Source organism: Conger conger, chromosome 3 (genome assembly GCF_963514075.1).
Source record: "Conger conger chromosome 3, fConCon1.1, whole genome shotgun sequence".
Taxonomy (NCBI): Eukaryota; Metazoa; Chordata; class Actinopteri; order Anguilliformes; family Congridae; genus Conger; species Conger conger.
This window is the reverse complement of record NC_083762.1, coordinates 78,532,124-78,545,381: the sequence shown is the minus strand read 5'-3', so window position 1 is coordinate 78,545,381 and position 13,258 is coordinate 78,532,124. Positions and strand designations below refer to the sequence as shown.

General features: G+C 44.4%; 1 protein-coding gene across 1 annotated transcript in view; it reads left to right on the top strand.

The window, feature by feature from the left end:
* The first annotated feature begins 672 nt into the window (after positions 1–672).
* Positions 673–13,258, top strand: part of LOC133123802 (inactive dipeptidyl peptidase 10-like) — a 136,967-nt gene continuing 124,381 nt past the window's right edge. Inside the window, exon 1 of the mRNA XM_061234370.1 lies at positions 673–886. Within this exon, the coding sequence (XP_061090354.1) occupies positions 830–886 (57 nt within the window). The 5' untranslated portion in view covers positions 673–829. The remainder of the gene's footprint in view (positions 887–13,258) is intronic.

Here is a 13,258-nt window from a genome sequence, read left to right as displayed (position 1 = left end):
CACGTTGATTTTTTGGCTGTGGCGCGTCTCGCCCTCATCGCTGTAAAGCGCTTTGTTTGTGTGAATGTTAAATTCAACAAAGCTAATGGCCTCACATGAAAAACGTGTACTGGATTATAGGACATAGCCTAGTCGTTTTTCAAGAAGTGTTAATTGGCAGTGATATGTGCCATAACCGCATACATGAAACTACCGTTTCAATACGTCACATGCCCACATTTGTATTATTTTAACTACCAGTTTATTGGATCACGGTTTTTCATACTTTAATTCACTGTACAGTATGCATGCTAATATCAACTACCTCTATAACAAAATGAAAACAAACTGCCTCTTTGTATTACATTTTTCAATCCTGATTCAATGTTCAAGTTCCCGCTTTCTTTCCCAAATAGGTTTTATTGTGTACCCCACACGATGTCCGTTTATTTTTTGCCCGTTACCGCTCGGAACCATCAACGATACGGCACTATCTCCTACAGAAATCCCGTTGACAAAAGAGGTAGCTACACTTGTGTAATGTGTCTTTTGATGTTCAAAGCAGTGGATGAAATCGTGCGCTGTCCAGCAGACTTTCTGGGTAGGTGGGGGCTTTCTGAGATCCTGTGCGCCACGCACACTAGGAGACGCGTTGACTGGCACGAGTGATTGTTGCTAGCGTATCGTAAACGCGACATTCAGCTCACAGACCACTGCGTGAAAGGGAGCGGGATTTGAAGCGGGGATACTCGAGACACAGAGAATAACTTGATGGTGACTTTGGCGATTCTCAAAGGTTTCTATCGTTGCATTTTTCTTTGGATCGGCGATCTAAGAAATTAGCCCCAAGATGAACCAAACGGCCACCGTTTCCCAAGTCAAGTGTCAGTCTACCAAGACAATTAAGGTAAACTCTTCACTTGCTTCAGATTCGGCGCTAATTTTGACAATTCGACACAGATAGTGGTCTTGTTCTAAAATGTCAGTTAATATATGGTACGGCACAATTGCTTTTTCAATGTTTCTTTTAAAGGGAAGTTTCTCGTCACCAACTAAGCAGTGCTGCGACTGTTTGTTTTGCGCAGGCAGAGGCCCCTTCTTAAGAGGGCTTTTGAAGAGGTATTTGAAAATGCATTGCTATCACTGCATTACCACTCCGACATGAGACTGGCAGCTTCGTGTTTATTGGTTGCGTAAATTTGCCAAGAAAATAACAAGTAATTATTATGGGTAAACGCTTGTTATTCAAGATTATTTATTTTAATTACTACATAGACGTTCAGCAGTAGCATAATTATCATATGGTTTTCAAATATTCTTTTAAAACTCGTTTGCAATCTTGGAGCCTGTCAAAATGCAGACACGTAGGCTACTGAACGACTTAGATTTTGGAGGACGTAGGCTACATATACCGTGCGTAAAGGAAAGTAATTGTGTTTGATTATGAGAAAACTATTCTACAATAATGATTTTGTTAATGATTTTGTCCAATAGCAAGAGGCTTGAGCACAAATGGATTTATCGCTGCTTATAAAACGCTATGGATTCGATACCACGTGGACACCCCTGCAATGTAAATCCCACGACCCGTGCTGTCGGCTTGGTTTCGCGTCTGTTCGCGGTGACAATAAACTAATGAGCGTTGCAATACTTTATCACAGTACGTTCTCGTATTCTACCGTGCCTACTTCTGATCTGTGGCAACATGCGTGCATTCATAGGTTCCAAACAGCAATTTGCGTGTGAATAAATGAACAGCATTATCTAGTACTTTGATTTAAGTGTACGAAGCATCGAGGTTAATATGACGTATAATTTTGTTTTCTTTTTTTCCGGGGACAGTGGATTGTGCGATGTTCTTTATTTGACAGCAATGGATGCTGAACTAATAAAATAACAGAGCTCTCCCGCAGAAGCACAAGTGCCTTTGCAACTTCAGTATTGTACTGTATTAATTAATTTTAATTATCGTTTGCACTCGACCCTGCAGCTCCGTTCTCTTTTTGTCCCATATCTTTTATCAGCGTTTAAACTGGACACCGTGCCAATTATGAAGGGCCAGGCTTACTGTTGTTTTCTCTTGAAGGGGCAAGTCTTGTTTCCGGTGACTCAGTGGAATTGTTTGTCTCTTTCAGACCTTCAGATCAAACTATTGGAAATAAAACATTAAAACAGAATGTCAATAATGGGTAGTGTCTGTTGAGCGGAAACATGTTTCCAACATTTTTGTACAACCAAATCAAGGCACACAACCATGTTTAATCTCTGCAGGTTCTGTAGTAAACCGCATTTCTGGTTTGTGTCATACATTTGAATGGCTGGATCTGAACTGAACAGCGCACAATACCCTATATGTACTCAGTGAGCTCTTTATTAGGTTTTTTTTTTAAACTTACTTATTAAGTCTCCTGCTACTGTAGCCTATCCACTTAGGGGTTTGACGTGTTGTGTGTTCAGAGATGCTCTTCTGCATACCACTGTAATGTGTGCTTATTACTGCGTTACTGTCACCTTCCTGTCTGCTTCGACCATTCTGGCCCTCTGATGTCACTCATTAACAATGCATTTGTGCCCACAGAACTGCTGCTCACTAGATGTTTTTTTGTTTTTCCACACCATTCTCTGCAAACTCTAGAGACTGTTGTGCGCGAAAATCCCAGGAGATCAACATTTTCTGAGATAATCAAACCACCCTGTCTGGCACCAACAACACTCCATGGTTAAAGTCACTTAGATCACATTTTTTCTCCATTATGATGCTTGATGTGAACATTAACTGATGCTCCTGACCCATATCTGCATGGTTTTGTGCATTGCACTGCTGCCACACGATTGGCTAATCAGTTAGATAGTTGCATGGATAAGTAGGTGTACAGGTGTTCCTAATAATATGCTCCATGAGTCCATTTGTATATGGTCTAAACATGATGCAAGCCCATTAGTCAATTTAGAAGACTGATCTGATTCTGTTTGGTCAGCTCAATTTTCATTGGATTCAGAATACATTTGCATGGCAATCCCGCTATCCAGACTCCTTCTTTATTAAGTGCAAGTCTTAAGTGCACGCATTTGTGCACGCATGATTTATTACGTCCATCAGAAGAACAACTTCGTGTCTCTTTCACTTACCAAGTACCAAGAGAAGTTGAAGGTGTTTCTTTTGATCCTTTTCTTTCACAGCCTATTGTCAATCAGTTTTATAATCTCCACCATTCACCCAAATACAGGCAGTCCTGTCTGGGAAGCTGCAAGCACTCTTATAGGACAGTACAGAGCATTCCATGGAGTCGTGTGGCTCTGCTACAGAGGGTGAGAGAGGGAGAGAGAGAGAGAAAGATAGATAGGGAGAGAGGGAGGGGAGGGAGAGAGAGGGAGAAATAGGGAGAGAAAGAAAGGGAGAGAGGTGAGAGAGGGAGAGAGAGAGATAGAGAGAAGAGGGAGAGAGAGGTGAGAGAGAGAGAGAAATAAATTATCAACATCTTTCAGAGAATTGCCTTTGGTGTCTCTCTAAATGAAGGCCAGCAGCACCAGGCTTTAGGTCGTGGTGTCTGAACACGGACAGAACCCGGGCCCTTAACACAGATCGCGTTCGATAGCAGAAACAACACTGTCAGACCCCAGCTCCCATATCGCAGATGCCTGACGATAAGAACGGCATGTTAGCCAATGGCAGCGAGGGACCGTGACACGTTGACTCATTGTACTGAAATGGATTTATTTCCTATTTTTTTCCCCAAGGTTTAACACCAAGGCATTTCTTATCTCCAGCATTCACTGGGCTGTTGACTTCACAGTGGGCAGCAAGCCAAGGGTGAATCTATCACCCCTCTCTTCAGCTTTAATCCAAGAATAGTTCTGGTTGAGTCTCAAAGACTTTGTGTTGTTGACTGTATTGTTTAGAGGTCGAGAGCTTACGGAAACGCACCAAACACGTTCAGATATCCTGCCCAGCTGACTGAGATAATGCTCTCAGTAATTAGTTGGAGGAAAGCACGTGGTCTCGAAAACAATTCTCATCCATTATAATTGACCAATGCATTATGGGAATTGTAAATATGGGAAGGCATTATTCGTTTTTTAATGGGTTCCTGAACATATGCAGCCTGTAGTATCCACCTGGGGCTCTTGCTTGTCTCACAGTGGTCCAGAATGGCTCACAGTGAAGACACAGCTACAGTCTCTCCCCAAACTGTGATCGATAAGATCCGGGTAAAATTGAGCACCCCCAGCTTGCAAAGAAAAATTGTCTATTCGTAAAAGACATAAAACGTTTGCAATATATATGCAATATAATAGGAATGAAGTTGAAGATTGGTTCACCAATCTGGTTGATTTAATGGCGCAATAAACATTCTGTGTACTCAAATGTCGAATATAAGTACGGTATGTTTGCGAAGGGGTGTCTATATTTCCAAAGCATTGTGCATGATTGCGGATGTTGGTCAGCTCTGGAAAAAGGAGTGCATTTATAACCTGAGGAGGTAAAGCACCGAGGACCACTTTTCCACAATCACTGCGTGGCAATTTCCCAGCCAGGCAGCTGTCGCAAGTCAAAAGCAAAAATAAAATAGCACATAATTACTCTACTTACCGTTGAGTTTGATGTACGTGTTTTTCAGTTTGAAGCTTCAGTTTGATTGGCTATGAAATCAATTGAAAATGCCATTTCACAGTAGCAGGGTCTTTGCAATGGGGAAGGACAGCATTTTCTATACTGTACATAGGAGCCTGATGGCACTGGGAATCCAGGAAGGGAGAAACCCTACCCGGGAAAGTCTGGAAATGGATGGTATTTCCAATTCAACATGACATTCGATCATGTGGTGTTTGCAGCCTGTAGCATAGTGGTTAAGGTACATGACTGGGACCCGCAAGATCGGTGGTTCGATCCCCGGTGTAGCCACAATAAGATCTGCACAGCCGTTGGGCCCTTGAGCAAGGCCCTTAACCCTGCATTGCTCCAGGTGAGGATTGTCTCATGCTTAGTCTAATCAACTGGCAGTTACTTTGAATAAAAGCCTCAGACAGTACTTTGTGCTGTCAGGCTGTAAGCCCGCTGAAGATTAGCCTCATTTAATCTCCAGCAAACATAAAAACCTGCTCTCATCTCGCCGTTTTTCTGCCCGCTTGCGTCTTTATTTATTATCGCTGGGGCTGTAGTACTCCCGCCACGTCACCATGGCAGCAGAAGATTAGGCAAGAGCGTGCGGGAGAGGGGTAGCTGAGAGAATCACCCCTCCTTGTTCCTGCTCGAAGGGTGGGGGGGGGGGGATTTCGGTACGTTGACGTGACTTCCTGGGGTGGGAGGATAGCGGATGCGTCGACTGATCATTGGAAGTGGGGGCAATATTCAGCTGACATGCCTTTAAGCCGCGGGATCTGTGGGGCTTTGGAAGGCAGAATATAAGCTGAGAGGAGATTTATTTTTTATTTTTTTTCAGAGCGCTAGTTATTAATTTGCTCTGGCGCTTAAGTAAGGTCCAACGCGTTGAACTGAGGAATGGGAAATCAAGAGCAGGCACACTTCATAAACGTACGGCGTGTTATCCGTAAATTTGAATATTTTATTGCCGCCGACTGCACTCTCATCAACTGCGCCGGTAGAGTCCCGTAGTCTAGTGAGTGCGGTCTCGGCCACAGAGGAGTGTTGTACGTGTAGAGGAATTTGGAAAACGATGTGAACTGCGGGGCTCCTGTCTCCTTGGCTAAATCAATCATGCTTTATCGTGCTCCTGGACCCCTTTTCTGTTCGGAAGAGTGTCCCCCCCCCCCCCCCCCCCAAGCTCCCTTCAGCAGCAGAGTAATATATGACAGGAGTCCTCTGTGTGTTTTCTTTATTCTTCTTCTTATCTGTGTCTGTCGAGGTGTGACGATGGCCGCAGTTTCAGAGAACTACGAATGCTTGCGCTTCTCTCCGTGGTCATGAAATAACGCTCGACCAAGACTGAAGTCTGCGTAGGCCTGAATTATTCTGAACTGAGTTATTCCTCCACTGTGGGTTTAGCTCGATCTGTTCTGTGGCGAGTTACTGCGCCTCCGTTCCGTCGATGCGCCGGCGGTACTGTACGCCGCATACGTGCGTTTATTTATCCCGTAATCCGACGCGGGGCGCCTTCACGCGCCGCCCGTCAAGCGCATGTTTGTTTACCTTTCGCAGACGGTGAATGGCAGAGCTGGAAAGTAACCAATACCATCCCGCCCGGGAGAAAACGAGCCACTTCCTTTGTCCGTGGGATCTGTGGATACGCCTCCCGGCCCGTATCGTGTGCCACGGTCCCTTTGATGAGACGATGGCGTTTCCCCGCTTCTGTCACCGCGGAGGGGGGTGGGGGGGGTGACTGCTGCTGCTCCTCGTTTCAGCCTGAAACGGTTGCACAAAAACAGCCGCTCGTGTTTCCCGGGGTGTCAGCTGTGGGCTTCATTCCTCCATTGTAATTACCGTACCGTAGCTGCTGGGAACAGACGGAAATAACGTACACTGCACGCGGAAGGCAATTATATTCCTATGTACGTTTTAGACGGAGCAGCTTTCATAGAGTTGCGTTTTTTACCGGACACGGACTTCATCCAGCGATGACCTTTTGGGTTGAAACATTGCGTTTGATTTTATTTTATTTTTCTTCTCCGCGCTATAAACACCGACCCCCTGGGGCCGCAGAACGGCGTGGGTGTAGATGCTGTATCATCTCCCCTGTCACCCCGTCAGGGAAACAGCCGCCCACCGCACGCCCAGCCCGGATGTGCCACACACATCTGAGGTTCTGGAGGAGTGGAGACACGTGATGCGTCTTTCAGAAAGATTGGGACACACACACACACACACACACACACACACACACAGACATGTGTACGCACCTTTGATTGTCTTTGCTGTCTGTTCTTTGTGTATTGTATTTATTCTTTTTAAATTCTTTTTTCTTGATATTCTACTAATGTTTGAAACTCAGTAGGTGTGCTTTGTCAGGTTTGGAGTGAAAACCTACAGGACGGTAGATCACCAGGAACACTGAATTGGCCACATATAATGTACAGTAAATTAACCACTCATGTAAGTGAATGAGCAACTCTTCTTGCAAGCGGATGAATAGCATGAACCACTGCAAAAAAATACAATGATAATGATAATCCCAACTCCATGACAATTTGAAGCCTTTTAAATACCTGCCTAACCACGTGTTTACTTTGTAGTGGCTCTCTCTTGTAGTTAAATTATACTTACTGAAATTGGACCTGTGTGTGTAATTTGCTTAGCGTCCTGTTGTAAAATGTTTTTTTTTTTTTGCAAATGACTGAAATCCAAATGTACTGTAGACAAAGTGTTCTGGCACTTCACAGTGATATGTGATTTTGCCTCACACATCATCCGCACCCTGCTGCGTTAGAGATGAGCGGCTTGCCACCTGTCTGTGGAGGGAATTAGCGCTGCTTTAGAGAGCCTCAGTAAGCCTCATGGCACGAGGAGCCCATCTCTGTGACCACAGCAATGAATAATAGAAAAGCCTCAGCTCACAGGCTGAGGATGCACTATTAATGTGTGTGTGTGTGTGTGTGTGTGTGTGTGTGAGAGAGAGTGTGTGTGTGTGTGTGTGTGTGTGTGAGAGAGAGAGTGTGTGTGTGTGTGTGTGTGTGTGAGAGAGAGTGTGTGTGTGTGTGTGTGTGTGAGAGAGAGTGTGTGTGTGTGTGTGAGAGAGAGTGTGTGTGTGTGTGTGTGAGTGTGTGTGTGTGTGTGTGTGTGTGTGTGAGAGAGTGTGTGTGTGTGAGAGAGAGTGTGTGTGTGTGTGTGTGAGAGAGAGTGTGTGTGTGTGTGTGTGTGTGTGTGAGAGAGAGTGTGTGTGTGTGAGAGAGAGTGTGTGTAAGAGAGTGTGCGTGTGTGTGAGTGTGTAAGAGAGTGTGTGTGTGAGTTTGTGTGTGTAAGAGAGTGTGAGTGTGTGTGTGTAATATTATAGTTTTTGAGTGGATATAGATTATTGTTTTAAAATGATAAACTATAATGCATTTGGTTGTATAGTCTATGGATTTCCAAAATGCAGAGAAGGTGAGGTCTCCCCACGCTTGTTTTGCCACCCACATAAGGATAGGAACTTATTGCTCCGTGAAAAAAGGAATGAATTCAAAAAACAAAAAAAACAAAACAAAGAACCCACACCGGGCCAGCCATGAGCCAGTGAGATTTGAGGGGTTAAAATCCTCTGATCTTTTAAAGAAATTATGGAAATGGCATTTCAGAACCTTTGCATTAAAATCGCATGAGAAGATAATTACACTGGGAGACCTCAACCTTTGTACAAAAGCTGTTGCTAAGCAATAACGTGAAATTCATGCTGCTTGTGGGAAGCTGCTGTTTAAACTGAAAAGTTACAGTGCATGTGTGAGGAGGGCATACGGGACAGGAACTGCTACCGTTCTCCGTGTCCCTTCAACAGGTCGGTCCACGGCAGATTCATCACGTTCTTAAGCACCTTCGACCGTGGAGCAGTCTAATCACAGGACAGTGCCCACAGGGCTCCCAGCAGTTCCTGCATATCATACTTTTTATTAGCGAGTGGGTGGAGAGGGCTCGATATCAGATGCTGTTTTTTACGGTATAACTTTATTTATTATTCCATTTATATGAAAGAGGAAGACCCCATTGTGACTGTGTCCACAGAGTGCTATACTCACATGAACAGGAACCTGCATTTTCAGCATTTTCTATTTGCGTATTTACTGGCAGTTTCTGGCCAGGTGGAGGCCATCTTGTAGTCCCGCCAATCACAAAGCCTCTTCCTCTCCCCCGTGCATCTCACGGACGAGTTGGAGGAATTCGGCCTTGATCCGCGTGCTCTATCCCAGCGTGCCGTGCGGTGTCCCAGCACACCGCGTGGAGGCATTTCGCATTCAGAAGAGGTGCGATCTGCGCTCACCTTGCTTATAGCCGCCTATCCGTGTCCCGACGGGGGACGGATGCCGAATAAAAAACGAAAGTGAAAAAGAGTATTTTCTGTTCGTACACAAACAGTCATTTGATCAGCGTCCTATAGCCCAACGTCCCGTGCAGCGATATATTCACGATATATTCAACACGATATATTCATTCACTGTTCAAAGGCTAGGGCTGCAGTGCTTCTGTGCAAACCGTTAAACCGGCCGCTTAATCATACGTTGGAAATGGCAATTATAGCGTGTGGATTTATGCCGTTTAAAGCATTGTTGGATCATCATGGCATTAATTAATGGCTTGTAATTTCAGCGATTCACCTCAATTAGCGGAATGTGGAACCCCGGGGGGGGGGGGGGGGGGTGTTCCTCGTTTTATTAACGGGCTGATTTACAGTAATGAGGCGCCGATCGGCGGAATGATTCAGGCAGAGGTCTGATTGTAGAGTGATCAGCCTTGAACACAGAGGGATCGCGGGGGTCCACAGCGCCATTACCGCGATTAAGCTCATTTCTTACAGAGTGCTGCCTCCTAGTGACACTCTGACATGGCCGTCTGATCTAATGTCTCATTCTTTATTCTATCCGTTGTACAGTATATCTATTTGGATGTATGTATTACAGTACAGATACTATTACAGTAAAAGGCCTGGATTATAAGGTGGGTTGGACATTAAATACGTACTCTAATTCTATCAGTGTGTGCTGAAGACATTCCACCATCACCCTCAGAGTAAGGGACCCTGATATTCACTCAGTGATCAATTTAGGTAGCCCTGTACAACAGCTTGTCAACGCAAATATTTAATCAGCCAATCATGTGGCAGCAACTAAATGCATAAAAGCATGCAGACATGGTCAAGTGGTTCAGCAGTTTTTCAGACCAAATGTCAGAATAGGGAAAGAAATGTGATCTAAGTGACTTGATTGACCGTGGAATGATTGTTTGTGCCAGGTTTGAGTATCTCAGAAATCACTGATCTGGGATTTTCACGCGTTCCTAATGGGAGGAGAATGACCAGACTGGTCAAAGCTGACAGGAAGGTGACAGTAACATAACTAACCTCACATTACAACAGTGGTACGCAGAAGAGCATCTGTGAACACACAACACATCAAACCTTGAAGAAGATTTAATATGTTTAAAAAAGAAGTCTAATAAATACCTAATAAAGTGCTCGCTGTGAATATTTGTGTGTGTGTGTGTGTGTGTGTGTGTGTGTGTCTGTGTGCGCGCGTTGTTACAATTCTGTATATGGGGTAGCATTAATCACCATCGTTATTAATTATGGCACCCGTAAAAATTAATGTCAGGGTCCTTTATTGTGTTTTCATGCAGGTCATATGATGGGTTTTTGATTAAAGCAACACGTTGTGTATTATTTTGTATATAATACGATCGTTATTTGTGAATGATTTCTGCTCTCGGCTGTATGTCAGGGACTATAAAATATTAGCTCAGACGGTCTGCAACAATTCACAGATACCTACTGATTTTGTGCATGCTAACATGCACCCAGCGACCACTTTATTAGGTTATTAATGCAAATATCTAATCAGCCATTCATGTGGCAGCAACATAAAGGTAATGCATAAAAGCATGCAGACATGGTCAAGAGTTTCTGTTGTTGTTCGGTTGTTGTGGGGAAGAAATGTGATCTAAGTGACTTTGACCGAGGAATGATTGTTGGTGCCAGACAGGGGGTGGTTTGACCCTCTCAGAAACCGCCGATTTTCGTGCGTAACAGTCTCAAGAGTTTACAGAGAATAGTGCGAAAAGTGGCGCACCTCACCTGTACGCACCGTGAGCGTCATCGTCATCGCCTTTCACACTTTGAGCATTGACCTTTCATTCAGTTTCACTCGCTCCCCAGATGCTACCGAGAGGCTCCACTAAGCTGCTAATTTTGTGTGAGTTATTGTGTCTGTGCGTATGCATATATATCGACCGCGGTGAAAAGGGAAACATGGCTACATGGTAGTGTGGTAGGATTTCATAAGCTGCAGGAAAGCAAAGGAATGGGTTTTTGATGCGGAGGTGTGTGTTGATGCTGGCCCTGATAATGATGGGGTGGCCTGTAGCGTAGTGGTTAAGGTAAGTGACTGGGACACGCAAGGTCGGTGGTTCTAGTCCCGGTGTGGCCACAATAAGATCCGCACAGCCGTTGGGCCCTTGAGCAAGGCCCTTAACCCTGCATTGCTCCAGGGGAGGATTGTCTCCTGCTTAGTCTAATCAACTGTATAAGACTCTAGATAAGAGCGTCTGCCAAATGCCAATAATGTAATGTAATGACTCCTGCATATTACCCTTTCTTCCTTTCTTCTTTTCTTTTGAAGGGTGATTGCAATCATACGTTTTTGAAATCAGTGTTTAGGACAATCAATAAAACACTTGACAACACACACATTCACCAGACCATCCGTCACCTTGCACATGTGCACGTGGCACACACACACACACACACACCCAAGCTCACACTCAGTGAAAAGAAGAATGATAATCATCATAATCGAGGCATTTACATTTTATTAACATTAAAAGCGTGCACGGGTTTCTGCCAACGTACTTTCTAATGGGCGCAGGAGAATTCGAAATACCGAATTTGGTGGTTACGTTATAACCACCACAAGGGGGCGCTATTCCCTCACTTAAAATTGTACAACTTTTATAACTGGCCTATTTCGAGGCTTGATAGGTCTTTATGCTTATAGAAAGGAAACAATGATGTTGTGGTCCTTATCTTAAGTGCTCATTTAATGCTGTCAGCCCACATTACACCGGCATTATCAGAGCTTAAAATCACATTGCAAGATGGCTTTATGCCGTGTAACAATTAAGTGTTATTTTGCATTATCTCAGGGTAAAATATAATACATCATTACCCCAGATTTGCGTTTTTAAGGATATTCTTATCGCCCTTGTTTTCATAAAATGCTATGTGCATTTTATGCATTTTTTTTCTTAAATACATCTGTGAACATTGGCACAGTTTATTGATTTAAATTTTGAATACTTCAGCATTAGAACGAGTGGGTGGTTATAGGGATAAAGATGAATTGAAATGACATCCATAACATCTCAGTTGTATGTTTGAATATGGATCTGTGTGTGGATGCGTGTTTGTTTGCATGGTATGTTGTGAACAACAGGCATGTAGAAAACTGTAATAATCTTGAATTCACCTTACCGTAATTAGTTATGACTTCGGGTTAACTCTGCATATTGATTAGACTGAAATGTGTTAATCGGGGGTGAGGGCTAATTTGCAGTCATTAGAATCAGTGGGTAAGTGGCACACCTGTTTAAGTTCTAGCTATAGCTCGGAATGAATATCAGGTTTAGTTGGATATTTAAAGATGACTCTACATTAACGATGTCTTTTCCCGAAAGGCGGTGGCTTTCTTTAGAGAGAGATGAAAGGGGCATTTCTCGAGGAAACTCCAGAGTTTGATGGGGGTTTTTTTTAGCTTCGCTGAATTTCACATGATTTCGTTTTTGAAGGAACTTCCATTGGCGACCCAGGGGAGGTAATGTACTGGGATACATAGGATGGAGCCTCTGTTTCTGATGTCTTCTGTGGCCAGTACCCACTGACACATCCACACCTGCCTCCTCGGAAGTGTTTCTGATCTGTCGGACAGGAGTTTGTAGGTTTTTTCTTCATTATTGTTTATTGTTAATCATATGGATCCCCCATTAGCTGATGCGGTAGCCATCGGCTAGTCTTCCTGGGGTGAGAATGAATCGGTCATTAACTGTAGGGTCTCCCTTGGGCTGACAGGCCCTGTGGATCACTGCTCTCCCCACACTGTGCTCTTAAAGACATGCGACACTTTGACGCACCCAGGGCGGGATCGAAACCGGCAACCCTCTGACTGCCAGATGAATGCTCTTACCACCTGAGCCCCTTTGAGGGCCTTTGTTACATTGGCATGGCTCCTCGAACACCAGAGTACAAAGTGATATAAAGCTGTAACGAATCGGCGTGATTGAGATTACACGGGCACAAATGTGGGCGCCGTTTATGAAAAAGAAAAAAAGAGAAGGCTTAGGTGAGCCTGATCAGGATGTTCATTTATCGGAGTGAGCTGTTAGTGGGTGTTTATGATGGAGTGGGAATGAGCTAGTCCTGAGACCACTGCTTAAGTGGGGACGTCAAAGAGCTGTGAACCCGCAGCTACCGAGGGTGGTTATTCAGCAGACGCTTTTATCCAGACCGACTTACAGTTGACTTAGACTAAGCAGGAGACAATCCTCCCCTGAAGCAATGCAGGGTTAAGGGCCTTGCTCAAGGGCCCAACGGCTGTGCGGATCTTATTGTGGCTACACCGGGATTTGAACCACCGACCTTGCGGGTCCCAG